This window comes from Mustela erminea, chromosome 17 (assembly GCF_009829155.1).
Source record: "Mustela erminea isolate mMusErm1 chromosome 17, mMusErm1.Pri, whole genome shotgun sequence".
In the NCBI taxonomy this organism is placed as follows: Eukaryota; Metazoa; Chordata; class Mammalia; order Carnivora; family Mustelidae; genus Mustela; species Mustela erminea.
The window spans coordinates 133,489-154,281 of NC_045630.1; the positions used below are offsets into that span (position 1 = coordinate 133,489).

At 47.6% G+C, this 20,793-nt stretch overlaps 1 protein-coding gene across 7 annotated transcripts in view; it reads left to right on the forward strand.

Annotated features, from left to right (window-relative positions):
• The window catches only part of MPZL1 (myelin protein zero like 1), a 53,563-nt gene that overhangs the window by 16,112 nt on the left and 16,658 nt on the right, over positions 1-20,793 (forward strand). For all 7 annotated transcript variants that reach the window (XR_004280172.1, XR_004280173.1, XM_032318749.1 and 4 more), the window contains exon 2: positions 18,834-19,000. Coding sequence is in view for 5 of the 7 variants with exons in the window: in XM_032318749.1 (XP_032174640.1) it covers positions 18,834-19,000 (167 nt within the window). In the remaining 2 variants the exon portion in view is untranslated. The remainder of the gene's footprint in view (positions 1-18,833; positions 19,001-20,793) is intronic.

Genomic DNA, 20,793 nt, shown 5'->3' on the forward strand with positions numbered 1-20,793 from the left:
GCTTTACTTTTACTGAGATAAAATGGTGGGGCTAGGGCGTGGGCTCCCATGTGAGCCTCGGGCCAGGGTTTGGTTGGAACTTCCTGCCTGAGCCACAGGAGGAATTGCCTGGACTTTAACAGCTGGCCTAGGGGCAGGGATGTGGGACAGCTTGGAAGCTGTTGGCAAACATCAGACTCTATTACAAATGTGTATATATATCTGTATGTATGTGTGTGTATATATATATGTTTTAAAAGATTTTATTTATTTATTTATCAGAGAGAGGTAATAATGAGGCAGAGAGACAGGCACAGAGAGAGGAGGAAGCAGGCTCCCCACTGAGCAGGGAGCTCGATGCAGGGGCTGGATCCCAGGACCCTGGGATGATGACCTGAGCTGAAGGCAGAGGCTTACCTCACTGAGCCACCCAGGTGCCCTCACAAATATAATTCTAAGTGGTTATCTTTATATACATTATGGGGCAGAAATGTTGTCCAGGGACTAAAGTAAATACCGTATCACGTTAATCTATTACTGCAAATGGAAGATTCTGCAAACTCTGATGTTGAGAATGTATTTGGGAGGCGCCTGGGTGGCTCAGTGGGTTAAGTCTCTGCCTTCGGCTCAGGTCATGATCTCAGGGTCATGGGATTGAGCCCCGCATCAGGCTCTGCTCAGTGGGGAGCCTGCTTCCTCCTCTCTCTGCCTGCCTCTTTCCCTGCTTGTGATCTCTGCCTGTCAAATAAATAAATAAAATCTTTAAAAAAAAAAAAATGTATTTGGAACCGTGGACACATGTCCTCTGTGTCTTTTAAAAACATTGGAAATATTTAACATGCCTTATATGTTTAGGTTAATAACCCTGATGCTGAAATAATTGGTATTCCCTTGATCATTATAGGCAAAGAAGCTTTTTTTAAAGTCTAATTTTTTGGCATTAATGATTTTTAAGTTTTATGATATCTTTTTGTATTCTATTAAGCAGATGCTTAATTTTTTCATTTTTAAATTTAATAAGTAGGACTCTTATTTTACTGTGCATATCTTGGGTTTTAGGTTCTGGTCTAACTGTTAGGAGGCGGGATGAAAGGTGAATAAAACTCAGACTTTTAGATGCCGAAGGCCTGGGAAAGAAACAATTATCAAGAGACACGTTAACAGGCCAATGGAAAACAGCATCTTTACCTTCAAGACTTGTGGTTTGCTGCATTATCTTTAATTTTAAGACAGTTTTTCATATTTCACTGTCTCTGACATTGGGATATGCCTTACAACAGTTGGTGAGTTAGAATCAGCATTTTTACTTGCCAGTGGCACATAAAATAATGTGTCTTACCATCAATGGCATCTTAGAATTGATGAAATATGCTAGTTTTTATAACTTTATGTCTTCTCAGCATAAGTTCATTTAAACTTCAGGACCAATATCCGCAATCTGAACGATGTTAGGGGAGACTTTACAGATGTGATCGTCTCGGCCCTGCGTTGACGGAAAAGTAGGCGTTGGCCCACACTGAGCGAGTGGGTTGGTGGAGATGGAATTCTAGACAGAGAGAGTAGCGTGCACAAAGCATGATGTCATTGCGGGGTGTATTGTGTTGGGGACAGGGTTAGGAGTTCGCCATGGGAGAGATGTGGGCGCTGGGGCGAGATGGGGAGACGGATAAACTGTCAGAACCGTGACCTGGAGCCAGCTTTGGAAGGACGTGGCGTGGCATGGCGTGGCAGGCTGCGGAGATGAGCTTGTGTTAATGCCCCCCCAGCCTCATAAAGCAGTGGGCCCCTGTCACTTCAGTGAGGGGTGGGGAGCATTGCCACGGTACCAGAAGAGAGTAGGTACCGCAGCTTGTCCGGTAAGAGGAGCCGCGCAGAGCTCTCCGGAGGCAGCCGGACGCGGTGGGATTTACTGGAGGGAGAGCGTCACCCAGCTGTTCCTTCTGCCCCAGGGGAGAGGGAGCTGGGGTTCCGTGGCCTGTCCCGGAAGCCTGTTTCTGGACTAGTGCCGTGGCCGCTGCTGAAGAGGAGAGAATGGCTTTCGTGGGGCAGTGGTAGTCCCCTCGGATGGAAATTTTGGGGAAAGCATATAGGAAGTGGTGTTTCTAAGCTTTCTTCTAAGGGTCACTTACTCTGAAAATTATTCCTAAGTGAAGAGCCATTTATTATTCTTATTTTTCTCTAAAAAAATTCTTATTTTTCTCTAAAATAGAACATCTGGTAGAGGAAGAGTCTATCACAGAATTTTTTAAAAATGGGTTTTTGGTTTGCAGGTGTTCGGTTTTTTGCTTTTTGTTTTTAAGGTTTTATTTGTTTATTTATTTGTTAGTGAGACAGAGAGAGAGACTGCAGAAGCAGGGGGAGTGGCAGGCAGGCAGAGAACCAGCCCCCTCTCCCCACTGAAACCCTGGGTGTCCCTTGATTTGTGTTTTTTCCAAGTTTGGGAATTTGATCTATTGAGGAGATAATTTGTTTACTTTGGGTCTCCAAATAAAAGAGGCACAGAAAATTTGTGCGTCAGAGAGCCCCCGAGATACAAAGAGAAGACCAGGGAGGAAAATTAATGGAACCAGATGGAACCGTGTGGAGAGCTGCTGGTTTTCCTGTTCTTCCGGCGAGTTGTAGCGCTCATCACCATCTGCAGCCTCCGAGGGTATCGTTTTACACAGAGCTAGGGGAAGGAACTGGCCTGTGATTTGTTTTTTTGTGTTTTTGTGTTTTTTTAAGATTTTATTTATTTATTTGGCAGAGAGAGACACAGCAAGAGAGGGAGCACAAGCGGGGGGAGTGGGAGAGGGAGAAGCAGGCCTCCCGCTGAGCAGGGAGCCTGATGCGGGGCTCGATCCCAGGACCCTGGATCATGACCTGAGCTGAAGGCAGATGCCCCGCAACTGAGCCACCCAGGCGCCCCAGGAACTAGTCTATTACAAACATTTTCTAATTTCATTTCACTTCTAATAAAAAGAATTGCATACTGCTGTATTGGCATAGTTGGGTTGAAAAAGAGAGTCCGTGGTAAACAACCTCCCTGTCTCCAGAGCCCTTGCTGAGGAAGCTGATGATAGCTCCCGGTGTCTCTCTCCAGAGACGTTCTACGAAGACGGGAGCAAACCTGTAAGTCGTTCACGTCCCAAACATGTTGTTCACCAGCTCACTCTTTTTAAACAGTGGTTTTACGTAATTCACCTACTATAGAATTCGCCCCTTTAAAGTGTAAAGTTCAGTGGTTTTTAGTATAGTCACAAGAGTAGTTTGGCCATCATTACTACCTAATTTTAGAACACTTTCATTACTCCATAAAGAAATCCAGCACTCGGGGTGCCTGGCTGGCTCAGTGGGATTAGCACCCGCTTTAGGCTGAGGTCATGATCCCAGGGTCCTGCACCTGCTTTGCGGGGAGTCTGGTTCTCCCTCTCCCTCTGCCCCCTCTCTCCCCAACGCCCCCACTCGTGTTCTCTGTCTCTCACTGTCTCTCAAGTAAAATCTTTAAAAACAAAACAACTTCAAGGAGCTTGTGGCTGCCATAGGACAGACGTAATTCTTTCAAAGAAATTAGGTATCTACACTACTTAGTTTTTTAAAAATATCCCTCACAATGCCTTGGTGGCTCAGTTGGTCAGGCATCTGCCTTCCGCTCACGTGGCGATCCCAGGACCCTGGAATCACATCCCATATCCGCTCTGGCTCGGCAGGGAGCCTGCTGCTCTCCCTCTCTGTTAAATGAATAAATAAAATCTTTAAAAATATCCCTCACATAACCTAAAGTGTTCGTGAACACCATCCCCTTTCTCTCTGCAAAACGCCCTTCCTGGCCCTCTGTGTTGGCTCTTCTCCGCCTGCCGGCTGGACCCCAGGTCCGTCATCTGGGAAACACTCCCTGACCCGTTGGTTCTTCAGACTCAGCTTTCAGTAACTGCGGGCGGTCTCTTTGCTACTCTAAGGAGATGCTTTTGTAGGAGCTTCTTAGGGAAGATGCCGGTGAAACGGGCAGGAAGGGGAGTACAGGCCTGGGAGCGTGTGATCCCTGTTTGGAGGACCATGTTCCTGGGTCCTGCCTTGTGCCCGGACCTCCCCGAGCTGCTGGCACTCAGAGTCTCTTGTACACATTCCTGCGTGCGTGGGTTCAGGTAGAGCGTCTGACGAGACTGCATCACCCACAGAACTAGCTAGCCCTCGTTGGCTATTCAAGAGATGAGTTGTTTAATTGATACTAGCCTTTTTTTAAATTATCTTTTACATTTTTATTATCTTTGTTGTTACTTGATTCTAACAAAGCCTGCATCTCAGCAGGATGGTGGGGGAAGGGGCAGACGTTTTCCATTCTCTCTCATATTTTATTTTCTTTGCAAGGGGGAGCACCTGTACTCTGAACTCTTTCTGGCAGTGCCAGGGGGGTGCTGATCAATCATGTTGACTGACATTAAGTATCCATTTAAGGGCAAGTTGGTTTCTTCAGTTTATTTAGGGGGAAAAAAAATGAAGTAATACCTAAATGATAAGTTTGTGTTATAGGAATCCTAAAAATTCAGCAGTTATCAGTTTGTTTCCTCCTGAAATGTTCTTTGAGAGCTTTGTGGCCATGAGGAAGTACCCTGTGTTGGGCCCATGAAGGCCAGGTAAGATGTGACTGCACCCTCTAGGGTCTTGAGTCTGGGGGGTGTGCTCGAGGTAATGGCTGTACAAGGACCAAAAAGGTTTGGCCTCTCACTTGAAAGGTGTGGCCTCAATAGTCAGTCAGAGAGACGTACAAGAAGTACAGAGTAGCAGGGCAGAAGAGAAGAGGTAGTCAGATCAGGGAAGATTTTACCAAAGTCCCGTTTGGGTGGATTCTTGAGATTCTGTGTGATTTTAGAGGGCCTCCGCCCCAGCTCTGTATGTCTGCGTGCTGTGTGCCCTGAAGCTGGGCCATCTACATGGCCTGTTGACGGAAGTGAGAGCAAGCCCATACCCGCTCCCTGGAGACAGGCCCTCACCCGTGGAAAGCAGGAAAGGGTGGTGTGACTTTGCAAAGTCCTGTGCCGTGCGGAGGACTGTGGGCCTGGCACAGTAATGGGGCAGCTGTGAAACTGGGTTTTCAGTTGGCATGGGTGAATTTGCATTTTAATGAAGACTCTGCCCAAAGGATAACCGAGCAGACACAGCTGTGAGAGTGCCCATAGCTCTAGAAGAGGGTTTAGTATTTCCTTCTCTGTTTGATTCACTTCCCCTGTGTGGTTAAAAATGTGGCTAGTCTGTTTTCTAGCTTTCCACTGCCCTGGGACAGACTCTGGTCTTAGAGCTCTGTAGTCCAGAACCCAGCAGGACAGCAGTTTCCAGGCTCTCGGACTCCTGGGGCTTTCTGGCTCCTCTGCTTCAGGGCTTCTCAACGCTGGACGTACATTTCTGTTTTTCCCCTAAAATTGTTGTTTGTTTGTTTTTTTAAGATTTTATTTATTTATTTGACAGAGACATAGCAGGTGAGGGAACACAAGCAGGGGTAAAGAGAGAGGGAGACCCAGGCTCCCCTCTGAGCAGAGAGTCCGATGTGGGACTCGATCCCAGGACCCTGAGATCACGACCAGAGCCGAAGGCAGAGGCTTAACTCACTGAGCCACCCAGGAGCCCCTTTCCTAAAGTTCATTTTTAACGACTAAAATAATAATAAAAGGACAATATACATAAATATGAAGTCACAGGAATAATTTGGGGACCTGAAACCACTGCCACCTTAATTCCAGCAGCTAACGCATTCTTCTGAGTAAAGCAGATTTTTGTAATTTCTGTGTATACATTTAAACTTGTGTGTGATTAAGAATACAGTAGTGCACCGCCCTAGTCATTTTTAAGACATTCCCGTCTGTGTGTATGCTCTAATAGAGTTTTAGAGTGGAACATACCTGTACCTACACTCAGCCAGATGCCAGGCAAGGTTTGGCTCATGTGCTTCCCGCACAGTCTTACCGTACTGCAAGACAGAAGTGGAGCCTGATAGCTCAGTGGTTACCAGTTGAGAATCACCTGAGGGCTTTTTAAAAACCCTGGAGCCCAGGCCACACCCCTTTCCAATTAAATCACAGTTCCTGGGGCTAGAGGTGGATGTGGACACCAGCATTTGCCTTTCATAGACTGTTTTTCATAGCAAAATTGAGAGCAAGTTTATGTATCCGTGTGCCGTATACCCGTATCGTCCCAGACATGCGTGGCCTCCTCGTTGTCCACCTCCCCGCCAGCGTGATGCACTTGTTAAAATCGATAAACCCGCATTGATAGATCATAACCACCTGTAATCCATGATTTCCATTAGGGTTCACTCTGATGTTGTACCTTCTGTGGGCTTGGACAAGTGCATAGTGCCCTGTATCCATCATTGCCAGGCGGAGCGTTTCAGTAGTTTCGGTAGGCATCAGTACCTCTTAAAGCTCTCTAGGTGATTCCACTGTGCAGCCAAGGCCCAGGACCACTGCGCGGTCTTGTAGTTCTGGGCCTTATTTATTATTCTGACTTGTAGGGGAAAACTCCCTCTGTCTTCTTTATACATCTTTATACATAAGAGCCCACGTTTTATTTGAATAAAAGATTCAGTTAGAGCTTGATAATCAGCATATTGAAGAGAGTGGTGCTTTGGGGTCAGAATATCCGAGAGTCAACTTTTGGCTCCGCATTGGCCGGATAAGTGATTTGGGCAAGTTCCTTGGCCTCTCTCTGAACTTCTGTCCAGTAGATAACACCCAACAGGGTTGTTGAAAAATACTAAATGTCCCCTAGTTCAGTAATGCTTTACCCATAAGAAGCGCTCAGTAAGTGGTGGTCTTCTCGTTGCCTCCTTATTGCCTTATTTTGGAGGTGAGGAATGCCCTTCTCGTCACTGACCACAGGCATATTTTTCTCCAAGTCACATGTTCTGTTGTTGGCTGTAATACTTTGTGGGTTTTTTTTTTCTGATTTGGATTAAATCATGGTTCAGGTATCTTCTAACATAATGTAGACCTTCTGAGAAGACCTGAGTGCTCAGAAAGATAGATTTAAGTACAGTGGTCTCCCGTTTGCATGAAATTATATAAGCCGTTTCAGCACATGAGAAATATAAACTACATGAGAGTGTTATTTTTTCATCGTAAGATGGGCCCCCCGGAGGCTTCCGCGTGTCCTTTACACGGAGCACTTTAGTCCACTAGAATCTATTGGAAGTGACATGATCTGATTTTTCACTTTTATCCGTTTGCTAAGAACTGAGAAAGCTGGGACACCTGATGTGGGGACGCAGTTCGGGTTGGCTGTGGTCACGGCATTTGTGTTGATTGCTTGACTGGACATTTGGCCTTTTAAAAATTAATTTAAAAAATTTTTTAAAGATTTATTTATTTATTTGACAGAGACCACAAGTAGGGGAGCGGCAGGCAGAGGGAGAAGCAGGGAGAGGGCTTCCCACTGAGCAAGGAGCCTGACGTAGGACTCGATCCTGGGACTCGAAGATCATGACCTGAGCCAAAGGCAGTGGCTTCTCTGACTAAGCTGACTGGGTGCCCCGTTTTGGCCTTTGATGGAGGCCCTGCACTATGCCAAGTCTGCACTGGGACTGGGCGCAACCTGGGGGGCCAGCGCCATGCCCTGGCCACAGCCTGCAGATACTTGTTCATTCTCCAGGAGATGGTCAGTCCTTACAAGGCAGAGGCTGAGTCCCTGTGTGGTTTGAAAGAATGAGCCGCTGACGGACAAAAGAAAAGCGGCAGCAGGAGAGAGGATGAACAGTCCATACATAGAGGAGGGCAGAGAAGAAATACTAGGGCTTTAAAGAGTCATATGATTAGTTAATGACTGGCCTGATTCAGGACCTTTTGAATGCCTCCCATTTGAGAAACAGAAAGACCTTTGTTGGTGCAAAAAATGTTAAAGATAGAGATGTGGCCAGCTGGACATTGCTTGTGAGTGGAAGGAGTGGCTCAGAGGAGTTCAGTGATCCTGTGTGTTTGTGAAAGTGCACAGACCTTCTTTTATCATTATTTTCTCCGAGATAAAGGTTTTTTTTTTTTTTTTTTTTTTAATTCCGGTATGCTTAGCATCCAGTGTTGGTTAGTGTCAGGGTTACAAGACAGTGACTAGCAGTTCTGCACACTACTCAGCGCTCACCGTGGTGGGTGTACTCTTGACACCTTCACCTGCTTCTTCTGTCCCCACACCCTCCGGCCCGCTGGTGACCATCAGTTTGTTCTCCGTAGTTAACAGTCTCCTTCTTGGTTTGTCTCTCTTTTCCCCCCGTTAGTTTTGATTCTTAAATTCCACGTGTGAGTGAAGTCATAGTCTTTCTCTCACAGGCATATTTTACTTAGCATAATACTCTCTGGATCTAGTCATGTTTTATAAAGGGCAAGATTTCATTCTTTTTTATGGCCAAGTAATATTCCATTGTATTATACATACTACATCTTTATCCATTCGTCTACTGATGGACACTTAGGTTGCTTCCATAATGTGTCTATTGTAAGTAATGCTACAGTAAACACAGGGGAGCATGTATCCCTCTGAATTTTTTTGAGGTAAATACCCAGTAATGGAGTTACTGGAATATATGATAGTTCAGTGTTCAACTTTTTTGAGGAGCCTCCATACTGTTTCCCACAGGGTTGCACCAGTTTGCATTCCCACCAACAGTGCACGAGGGTTCCCCTTTCTCCACATCCTCACCAACACTTCTTTCTTTCTTTCTTTCTTTCTTTTTTAATGTTAACCATTCTGACAAGTGTGAGGTGATATCTCATTGTAGTTTTGATTTGCATTTCCCTGATGATGAGTGATGTGGGGCATCTTTTTCATGTGTCTGTTGGCCATCTGGAGATCTTTAACGAGATATCTGTTCCGTCCATTTTGGGTTTTTTTTTGTTTTTTGTTTTTAATTTGACAGAGATCACAAGTAGGCAGAGAAACAGGCAGATAGAAAGGGGGAAGCAGGCTCCCTGCTAAGCAGAGAGCCCGATGTGGGGCTCGATCCCAGGACCCTGGGACCATGACCTGAGCCGAAGGCAGAGACTTTAACCCACTGAGCCACCCAGACGCCCCTCTTCTGTCCATTTTTTATTGGATTGTTTGTGGGGTTTCTTTGTGGTATTCTTGTAACAGTTGTTAATATATTTTGGATACTAACCCTTTATCAGACATGTCATTTGCAAATGACAGTAGGTTATCTTTTAGTTTTGTTGCTTATTTCCTTTACTGTGCAAAAGGTTTTTATTTTGATGTAGTTTCAATAGTTTATTGTTACTTTTGTTCCCATTGCCTTAGGAGACTTATCTAGAAAGATGTTGTTACGGCTGATGTCAGAGAAATTACTGCCTGTGCTCCTTCCAGGATTTTTTTAGGGTTTCAGGTCTTACATTTAGGTCCTTAACCCATTTTGAGTTTATTTTTGTGTGTGGTGTGAGAAAGTGGTCTCATGTCATTCTTCTGCATGCAGCTGACCAGTTTTCCCAACACTGTTCGTTGAAGAGACTTTTCCCCGTCACATACTCTTCCTGTTGTGCGTTAATTGGCCATGTGATTGTGGGGTTTCATTCTGAGCTCTCTGCTCTGTTCATTGATCCGTGCATTTCTGTGTCGCTCCCATGCTGGTTTGATCACTACAGCTCTGTCATGTAACTTGAAGTCCGGAATTGTGATGCCTTCAGTTTTGTTTTTCTTTTTCAAGGTTGCTTGTCTATTTGGGGTCTTAAAGTAGTACATACCCCTTTCTTATTGAACATTTCAAAAGGTGAGTCTCCTTTGGGATTCCCTCATCTAGATTGGAAGAAGACTCTTGAACCCTGTGTAAGCTTCCTCCAGGATCGCCCTCAGCGTCCTAACCCAGCCCCCAGCAACCCTGCGAGCACTGGGGCCTTACCCTCAGGGCATTGTTGTGCAGCGAGTGTGCTTTCTGTAGCTGGTTTAGTTGGCATGTCTTATTTTTCTCTCTCTCTGTCCTTCTTTCCTTCCTTTTTCAAACAAACGTTTGTTGAACACCTTAACACGGACATTTGTGAGGGGACAAGAACATGATGATGAACCAGGTGGACGCAGTCCCTTCTCTCCTGGCTACAGACAGCAGGTCGCTCCAGCAGATATGTGAGGGGCCGTTGCGGGGCCCGGCCGGGCCGGATGCCAGGAGCACAGGGCGCGGAGTGTGGGCAAGCGCCGGCAGGAAGTCACTTTTAGATTGAGGCCTGGAGCATAACTGCAGGCAGTGTAGAGGAGTGTGTTCCTGACACGTGAAAAGCTTTTTTTTTTTTTTTTTTTTTTTTTAAGATTTTATTTATTTATGGGGCGTCTGGGTGGCTCAGATGGTTGGGCCTCTGTCTTTGGCTCAGGTTGTGATCTCAGGGTCCTGGGATGGAGCCCCGCATGAGGCTCTCTGCTCAGTGCGGAGTCTGCTTCTTTCTCTCCCTCCGCACTACCCCTGCTTGTACACTCTCTGTCTTTCAAATGAATAAAAAAATCTTAAAAAAAGAAAAAAGATTTTATTAATTTGCAAGAGAGGGAGAAAGAGAGCACAGGCAGGGGAGCGGCGGGCGGGCGGAGACACAGGCCCCCGCTGAGCGGGGCCCGAAGTGGTTCTCGGCCGGAATCTGGGGTCAAGACCTGAGCGGAAGGCCTACGCTCAGCAGAGCCACCCAGGATCCCACATTCTGGAGTTTAAAGAGTAAACCTCTCGTTAGCTACTGTTGTCTTCCTTTCTTTAAGAAGACGGTTTTTATTATGAAGATTAAATACAGAGGAGTGTACGTGTGTGCTTTCAGTTTACAAAGCCAGTGCTTTTTGTTTTTGTTTTTGTTTTTTAAGATTTTGTTTATTTATTTGACTGAGAGAGACAGCAGGAGAGGAAGCACAAGGAGGGGGAGTGGGAGGGGAGACGTGGAGAGCGCGACGCAAGGCCAGATCCCTCCTGGGATGGTGACCTGAGCCAAAGGCGGACACTCAGCAACTGAGCCACCCAGGCGCCCCCGAGGAGCTAACGGAGCTAACGTTAAAACGCGCTTCCAGGGCGCCTGGGTGGCTCAGTGAAGCTGCTGCCTTCGGCTCAGGTCATGATCTCAGGATCCTGGGATCGAGCCCCACATAGGGCTCTCTGCTCAGCGGGGAGCCTGCTTCCCCCTCTCTCTCTCTGCCTGCTTCTCTGCCTACTTGTGATCTGTCTGTCAAATAAATAAATAAAAATCTTTAAAAAAAAAACCGTGCTTCCATGCCCTCACTACCTACCCTAGGAACTGGAACGTTGCCAACAGCGCGCCTCTGTCGTCTGTCCCTCCACCTCTTCCACTTAGAACCCCCGTCTGAGCTGTGTTTCATGTTCTTTTGTTTTTCTCTTTCAGTATGTTTTAAAAGGTCATATTTATGCTTGTGTTAGGAGATACTGTGATATCAGATTAACATTGTGCGCAAATAGCCAACAAGAGATAGGCCAGAAAGCTATTTAAATAAACTGCTTGATTGTACTCTTTTAGGCAGGAGAATAAACTGGTAACATCAAAGTGTTTCCAAAAGATTTCAAAACAAAAGCCTTATTTCAGTTTCAAGGAAAAACAGCGGGGGTTGTTGAAAGGGCGAGGTTTTGACAAAGCAGGTCCCTACAGACCAGTAGTGATAACGACAAGGAGCTGCTTCCCTCCTTAAGTTTCAGGGTCCCTGTCTAGGCTTTGAAAGTGTGTATTCATTCATAATAATGCTGTTCCCGTGTATTTCTAATGATTTCGTGGTATGAGAATTTGAATTTACTTGGCATAAGACCATTTGGCATGTTAATTAGGAGGCATTATTGACATTGCATTACTTCAGTGATTCAAAATACTGAAATAGATCCTGTCAGTGTTCCCGGGTGGCTCGTGGGTTAAGCGCCTGCCTTTGGCTCAGGTCATGATTCCTCGACCTCTGCTCTGTGGGGGCCTGCATCTCCCTCTCCCTCTGCCTGCCACTCCCCCTGCTTGTGCTCTCTCTTCACCCACTCTGTCAAATAAATAATTAAAAAAAAAAAAAAAGAAATAGATCATGTCAAAATATAGACTCTTGGCCAAACTATTCTTGAATTGGCTTTTTTTGTGTGTGATTGCAGTGGATGCTGTTTTGTTGTTTTGTTTTTTTCCTCAGCTGTTGTGGTTCTCCCTCTGAAATAGAAGAATATCCAAATGGTGGGTCTCATAGTTGATTACTGTAGAAATCACTCCTGGTGAGTTGATTTTGCAAACTCTTTGATTCCTCATCAGATGATTTTTCAGGCTTTTTTCATTTGAATTAATCTCCCAGGAAAAGGGTTGTCTTTGGTCCGGTGTCTTGCCCTTTGAAGGCAAGTGTAGCTTAGCAGGATTCCTTCCCCCCAGGAAGAAAGTAAACTCAGCGCCTGTTACTGTTTTGAAATTTGCGTGTAAGTTAATATATAACTCAGAGTCCAAGTTGTGGGACAGAAAAACGTTTAGACCTCACTTAACCTTTTATTTTGTTTCGTTTCACTTCTGTGTTTTTATTCCTGAGGCAGTTGGTTTTTCCAGGATTCAAGAGGAGACTTTTCCCCATCTGAACTTTTGAATTAAAGCTTTAGTTCTCACAGCAATGTTTGCCACCAACCTAAATCTTCAGCCTAAACGAGCCTTATTGACTGTCTGGCTCAGGCTGGGACCCAGTCCGCAGTGGCGAGGAGTGACAGGTTTACAACAGTAGTTTCCTTCATCTCAGTGTGCTTTCCATTTGCATTTCTAGCCATGCTAGGTGACTCTCATGACTGTGAAGACAGGCCCTCGGAGTTCTGGAGTGATTTTACTGTGTATTTACAGCACTCCTGCGGACGGGAGTTGGGGAGAGTCTGCACAGAGCGCACCGTGCCCCATTGTTTCAGAAACCGCTGAACTCGGGCCTTGCAGGAGCGGCGTGGGCTGCCTCGTTTCGGTGAAACCCGCCCTTCACCCAGGGTGCCAGCCTCGGCCCACTGGGAGCAGCACCTTTCTCGCTGGTCGCAGGCGGGGCAGAGCCCATGGCTGACCGCGGCTCTGCAAGCGTGGGGACCCACTGAAGGTCCTCCCCAGGAGGTCTGGGCAGAGTGCCCGGCTCGGCCTCCCCAGCGCCGCCGGCTCTGCCCTGGCCTCTCCTGGCCCCGCAGCTTCCCGGGTTCCCTCCCATCTCTCTGCCCTTGGGGGCGCTCACAGGCTGAGAGGCCACGACATGACCAGGGCGGCTGCTGCAGCTCTGCCCAGGGCCAGGCCGAGGGAGAAGCCTGGGCGGGACGGCCTGAGCAGTGGCCAGGAGTTCACGCTTGGGGGCTTCACAGGCCTGTGAGGGCTCCCGCCCGATGCTGGCTCACGCGGAGAACCGTGGAGTGTCTTGGGCAGAGCAGTGATATGCTCCCATACGTATTTTACAAGATCTGCGCAGTCCCCCGTGGACTGGCTGCCGCGAGCTGGGCGGAGGTGGGGCGGAGGCACCAGTTGGGGAAGCCGCCGGACACCCTGGCTGGAACCAGGACGGCGGCGCTGGGAGACGCAAGGACGGAGCACTTCGGAGAGATTCTCTTTTTTTTTTTTTTTTTTTTTTTTAATTTTATTTTATTTATTTGACAAAGAGTGAAAGAGGGAACACAAGCAGGGGGAATGGGAGAGGGAGAAGCAGGCTTCCTGCGGAGCAGGGAGCCTGATGCGGGGCTCGATCCCAGGACCCTGAGATCATGACCTGAGATGAAGGTGAAGGAGACGCCCAACCACGGAGCCACCCAGGTGCCCCTTGAGAGATGTTTCTAAGTAGACACAGCATGTTTGGTGACAGCATGGAGGTGAGTGTGAGAAAGTGCAGGGTCAGGAAGCCTCAGCCGCTGGAAGGCTGGCCTTGCCGCTTGCTGAGCTGGAAGGGGCCGCAGAGCAGTGGGTTTGAGAGCGGGAGTCAGGAAGTCGGTCCGCACATACGAAGTTTGAGATGCCAGTTAGAGCCAAGTGAGGCAGTTGATGGCATTGTGTGTGTGTGTGTGTGTGTGTGTGTGTGTGTGTGTCCAGCATTTAGGGGATAATTACAGCCTTAAGACTAGATGAGGTAATCAGGAGAAGAGATAAGGGGTCAGCAGGAGGGTCTGGAACTCTCCGACTGCGGAGGTCAGGAGAACCAGAAAAGGAGCAGGCAGTGAGATACGAGAACCAACAAGTGGCATTTCAGAAGTCAAACTGCGAAAGACCAGCTGTGCCAGTGGGAAGCCTTCAGCTGTGTGCCATGTGAGGACTGAGAACTGGCTGTCCATTTAGCCCCAGGGAATCATCGGATTCTTTGACAAGAAGAGCGTCAGTGGGGGACTGAGAATAAAAGCCTGGGTTGGGTTTATTCAAGAGAATATGGGAGGAGAGGCCTTGGCACAGTAAATGTGGGCCATTCTTTGAAGATCTGTAAAATAGAAGAGAACGAAACAGCCATCACGGTGGGGAGATGCAGGTCAAGGTTTTTCCCATACAGCTGGGTCTAAGTATAGATGTGGGTGTATATGTGGCTGCTGGCAGTGACTCAGGAGAGTGAAACAGTCCAGAGAAAGAGGAAGAGTTGCTGACTGACATCCTTAGTTAGGCCAGAGAAGAGGTCCTGTGTAGAGGGGCCGGCCCTGGAGAGGAGCACAGAGGTTTCCTGTGGGGACTGGGCAAGTTCTCTGCTGCTTGCTTCTGCTTTCTCAGTGAAATAGGAAGCACAGTGTTCGGGGGAGAGTCGAGGTTAGAGAGGAAGATGTGAAAGTGGCAAAGCAGATGCACTAGGGAAGTGGGGAAGGATTGCTGGGCAGCATGAAGAGCCCCCTTTTAAGTTAGTGGTCATGAGTTTCAGGTGAAACCAGCCTGTGGGATTGTGTCCTTTTCTCCGTCTGTGCTCCGCTGTCTCGGTGGAGATGAGGGGCCTGGGGGAGGGGGTACAGGATTGGGTTGAATGCACAGAGGGGAGAGAGTCAGGGGATGGGACCAGTCATATGCCCGGGAACCAGCCTGAGTAGGACAAAACGAAGACGTGCTGAGCAGGACAGACCGTGAAGAGACTGGAGGGTGGATGGATTTTTAGGTTCAGCTGCAGCTGAAGGATCGGCCAAGTCAGGGTCTTGGGGGACGTGCCCTGGAAAGACAGGAGGTGGAGTCAGAGAGTAGAGAAGCATGAGATTGTGGAGGGTGTGTTCATATTAATAATAGGGTCTGGGGCCGTGGTTCTCAGCTATGGGTAGTTTGGCCCCGAGAAGCTGTTTCAGAGTCTGGGGACATTTTTTAATTGCCGTGGCTGGAAGGGGAGAGGATGCCACTGACATCTAGTAGAGGTCAGGGTCAGTGCTAAACACCCTGTTCTGCAGGGACAGCCCCTGAGCAGGGAGCAGGGCAGCCCGGTTTTCAGCAGGGCTTGGGGAAGGATGTGGGAATGAGCACATCCTTCTGTATAGAAGCTGGAATAGGCCTGAGGATAAGATCACAGGGAGAGAGAAGATAAACAAAGAGGCTGGGGCTTTGGAAGGTTCATTTTAAGACTAATGGGCTCTCCAAGAGCTGGGGCAAGGGTGGTGCTGCTGAGAAGGAGCGAGCCAGGGATGAGAGGGTGTTAACTAGGTCTGTATGGAGCCGTTTTATTTTATTTTATTGGAACTGCTGATTGGCCAGAGTTGGAATTCCGAATCCTGGCTGTAAGAGCTTCCTGTCCTAATCAGCCCGAGTGACCTTTTTTTAAAGTCACTTGTTCATTAACAAGTGATATCATTAAGTCTGTCTTAGATTGTCTAAAAGCCACTTGGGGATTTGGTTTTTCTTTATGGTCAAAATTCAGTGACTGTAAACTCGGACCCGTGGCCCGGTTCCATCTCTGAATAACCCCTCAGGTGTCAGATTTTGCACGCCAGCCTTGAGGGAGGGATCTGGCCGAAGAAAACCCTTGAGGAGACCTTTATTAATTGGCGTTGTAGATTGGCTTCCATTGCAGTGCTCACCACTGTGGAGAAAACCAGTCAAAATGACGCAGCGTAAGTAAGGGTTATAAACCAGTGTTGCTTCCTGGAATAACCTGGTCAGATGGCCTGGTCTTGTGCTTTGTCCTTCATTTTGAACTCAGATGCCTTGGCGTGCTTTTCTGCCTACCCACAATGACAGGGAACGTCTTTTGTTTGCTTCTTGTTTGAAAGAAGGGCTTGTTTTGAGGTTTGGACCACAAATAATAATCCATTGTTCTCTGTAATAATAATCCACCCTCCTTAGCAGAAAAAGTCTGCTTGATGCAGTGTGGCTATCGGTTGATTTAAGAGAATAGCCGAAAGTGCCCATTGTGTCCCGAGAATAAACATTTGGAAGACGGTTGGGAGGATGGGGGAGGACTTGCTCTCCGCGGCCGAGAGTCCTGGTTAAGACTCAGGAAGAAAACGTCCCGCGCACGGTCGTCAGGCCTGGCTGGTAGACAGTGTCCTTCCCTGTTGTGCTCATCTGTTAGGTTGAAGAAGAATCGGGACACTGCGGGTACGGATTCTTCCCAAACTGTGACCTTAAAAAATATCTTTATTTGGAAGATGATCTTTTCTATGTTAGCTTTAATTGGTTTCATTTTTAGGCTAAATTACTTTCTTTGTAACCTTCATTTGATCCATGAACATGTCTTTTTTGAGTGAAGATTATTTTATTTTAGCAGCAATCCTTAAAATTCTTACAGTTGGCTCTGCTTACAGATTTGAAAAAAGGAGCTATTTTTATATTATAAGTGATAGACATTTTAATGACTATTTCTGGGCTTAGGCTAACTGCATGAACTCAGTGGGTGAAGTGAAAATGTGACCCAGCATGTGCAGCTGGTTGTTCTATGGCGCGCGGAAACGTAGCAGTAGATAACGGTTTCACTAAGGAAAGCAGATTGTGTTGTGCATATTTTCGCCTTAAATCCCTTAAAGGAAAAAAGGTCAGTTAAACAATAAACTTGGCTTTTTTTTTTTTTTTTTTTTTTTAAGATTTTGTTTATTTATCTTTGCAGGAGAGGGAGAGAGAGCCCGTGTCCACAGTGGAGGAGGGGCTGCAGGGAGGGGCAGAGGGAAAAGCAGGCTCTCCACGGCTGGCTCGGGCCTCCAGCCCAGCGGAAGGCGGACGCTTCACTTTCTGGGCCACACAGGGGGCCCTGGCTTTTTTTTTTTTTTAAGATTTATTTGTTTATTATAGTGCAGGGAAGGGGAGGGGCAGAGGGAAAGACAAAAACAGTCTCAAGCAGAGTCCCCACCAACCGCGGGGTCCAGTGGGGGCTTGATCCCAAGAGTCCGAGACCCTGACCTGAGCTGAGCTCCAGTCCAGTGCTTAATGACTGAGCCACCCAGGTGTTCTTAATATGGCTCTAAATGAAGCGATACCGTACCCAGAATAGTTTGAATTACATTAAATATAGAAGATGAGAAAAGTTTAGTGTGATCGTGGTTGAAATTTAACAGGTAGAACTGTTTAAAGAAGTGGAGGGCGCCTGGGTGGCTCAGTGGGTTAAGCCGCTGCCTTCGGCTCAGGTCATGATCTCAGGGTCCTGGGATCGAGGCCCGCATCGGGCTCTCTGCTCAGCAGGAAGCCTGCTTCCCTCTCTCTCTCTCTGCCTGCCTCTCCATCTACTTGTGATTTCTCTCTGTCAAATACATAAATAAAAATCTTTAAAAAAAAAAAAAAAAAAAAAAAAAAAAGAAGTGGAAAAAAACATGCCCTCAACATTATTAAAAATAGACCATCAGGGAAGCAACCAAGATGTCCTTCAGGAGGTGAATATCCATAAATATATCCATTATTCAGCAATAAAAAGAAATGCTATAAAATGACATGGAAGAAACTTAAATATTACTAAGTGATAGCAGCTAATTTGAAAAGGCTACATTTGGGGGCACCTGGGTGGCTCAGTGGGTTAAAGCCTCTGCCTTCGGCTCAGGTCATGATCTCAGGGTCCTGGGATCGAGCCCCACATCAGGCTCTCTGCTCAGAGGGGAGTCTGCTTTCCCCTCTCTCTCTGCCTGCCTCTCTGCCTACTTGTGATCTCTGCCTGTCAAATAAATAAATAAAAATCCATAAAAATAAAAAAAAAAGGCTACATTTGCTGTATGATTCCAACCAACTTTGTCTCTGGCAAAGGCAAAGAAACAGTAGAAAAAAATGAGTGGTTGCCAGGGGCTTGGGGCAGGGAGGAGACAGTGAACAGGCGGGACACAGAGTTGAGGGCAGTAGAAGGATTCTGTGTTTGACTGTAATAGTGGATACATTGTCAAAACCCATGAAATGGGTAGCATAGAGTGAGCCTTAATATAAAGGTGGGCTTTAGTTAACAATATTGACTCATCAGTGGTCCAGTGTACTACACTAACAAAAGATGTTACTAACAGGGAGACTTGGAGGGGGGAGGGAGTGAGAGAAGAGATGGGAATCCTCTGCTTCTTGCTCGTCATTTCTGTAAGTCTGGTTAATTTTATTTATATATACATATGCATATACATATATATATATAAGATTTATTTGACAGAGATCACAAGCAGGCAGAGAGGCAAGCTGGGGGGGAGCAGGCTCCCTGCTGAGCAGAGAGCCCAATGCGGGGCTCGATCCCAGGACCCCGAGATCATGACCTGAGCCGAAGGCAGAGGCTTCACCCACTGAGCCACCCAGGTGCCCCAAGTCTGGTTAATTTAAAAGAAAACATAGACATTAGGTATGGCTGAATAGTGAAAAGCAGGAACAAAGTCCTGGGCGGTCAGCAGTTCACCCTGCTTGCGGGCAGTGCCTGGCGGTGGAACATTCTGCCAGAAGCGCGTAGTCCACGACGGCCGCAGATGTGCTGTAGACCTCGAGTAACGCTGCTTGTCTTCGCCGTCTTCCCTCATAGGTCGGCACGGTGGTGCGCGCCAAGTCCGACTCAGCCTCTCTTTGGTCTTCTCTCTCCAGTGGCCACTGGCGTGCCAGCCTTGGAGGTGTATACGCCAAAGGAAATCTTCGTGGCAAATGGGACACAAGGGAAGCTGACTTGCAAGTTCAAGTCCGCGAACACCACAGGCACGTCGACCTCGGTCTCCTGGAGCTTTCAGCCAGAGGGGACCGACACCACTGTGTCGGTAGGAATGCTCACATCCTCCTGCCGAGCCTCCCTCCCCGCTTCTCCCCTGCTGTCCTGTCGCTTCCCCAAGGGCTGTGCTGACAATCAGATTCCAGGGCCCTTGTCTTGCTTCAGACTCTCCGGGAAGAAATAATTCAGCGTCCTTGAAATGCAGTTCTTTCCTTGGCCTTGCGCAGGTGGCACTGCCCCCTCACCGGCCCCTGTTCTTCTCCGTCTCATCCCCTTATGGGATTCTCTTCCATGGAGCAGCTTCCGGTCGACCCTGCTGACCCATCCTGGTTGATCCTCCCCATTTCAACTTTCATTTGCCCCATTTTTATTTGTATTTCTTTGAACTATTCCTGTTTTACACACACACACACACACACACACACACACTCCTTTCTGATTTAAGTATGAGGTTTTTATTTAGAGTCCATCTGCTTCCACGGCAGTCGTGGGCCTTCCTGTGCAGCAGGTCCTCAGTCGTGTGCTCTCGCTCTGGAATAATTGGGGGTAGGAATGGTCCGGGGCGGGGACTTCAGACTAAGGTGAGTGGCCGAACAGAGATGAGTGCCAGAGAGCTGACAGGAAGGTTCATCTGTCAGCAGCTGAGTGTGGACCAAGCAGTGTGGTGATTCCACGTGGACGGACCGTCTGGTTCTTTTTTTAATGTACTTTTAAGACATATTATGTATTTATTTGAGAGAGAGCATGTAAGAGAGCATAAGCAGAGGGAGGGTCAGAGGCAGAGGGAGAAGCAGGCTCCCTGCTGAGCAGGGAGCCCAGCGCGGGGCCCCATCCCAGGACCCTGAGATCATGACCTGAGCCGAAGGCAGACGCTTAACCCACTGAGCCCTCCCGGCACTCCGGCCCCCCTGATTCATGTCTGCAAGATGGGGACAAGCAGCCCTCCCCCTGGGGCTGCTGTGAGGATCGCAGAGGATTGTCACGTCAAGTGCTTGGGACCGTGTCTGGCTCCTGAGGGGCTAATGTGCACAGTTTGTCCTGTTTCTGTGGTTCCATCTACACATGGACGTGCTCTAGCGGGTCTCCCTTTTCAGGGTGTCAGTACTCAGCAGGGACAGAGTCTGCTGCTTCTCCCTAAGATAAATTCTGCGTGATGATGGGTTACATCCCCGAGCACCCTCTGGAGGCTGTGCTCCTCGCACGCCTGTCTCATCGCCTCCTCACCCTCGCGAGGAACATGTCTGTTTCCCACTACAGACTTGGGGGGCATGAGAAACTGCTCAGAGGGTCGTGACCTATCCCATGTCACACCAAACAGGCGGGAATTGTTCAAACCCTGTTTTGTTGCCCTCTGGTTGCTGTTATTTCCACTATGTCTCCCTTCACTCAGAGGGAAACAATTTGTTCTTTTTTATTTGTTTGTTTCGTTTTTAAAGATTTTATTTATTCAACAGAGAGATCACAAGTAGGCAGAGAGGCAGGCAGAGAGGAGGAAGCAGGCTCCATGCTGAGCAGAGAGCCTGATGCGGGGACTCGATCCCAGGACCCTGGGATCATGACCTGAGCCGAAGGCAGAGGCTTAACCCACTGAGCCACCCAGGTGCCCCGAGGGAAACATTTGTTTATAATGTTTACTGTCTCTAGGCTTTAGGGATTGCTTCACGCTGTGTCTCTCAGTCTTATTATTCATTATCCCCTTCCTACGGAGTGTCTTTGAAACATGCTTTCCTAATTTCTGTCCTCCTTCTATGAAATCTTGAGACCACAGATACACTGTTAAATCTGTTTTATATGTAAAAAAGAGTAGGCTTTTTTTCTTATTGCTTTCTGTCCTCAGAACCA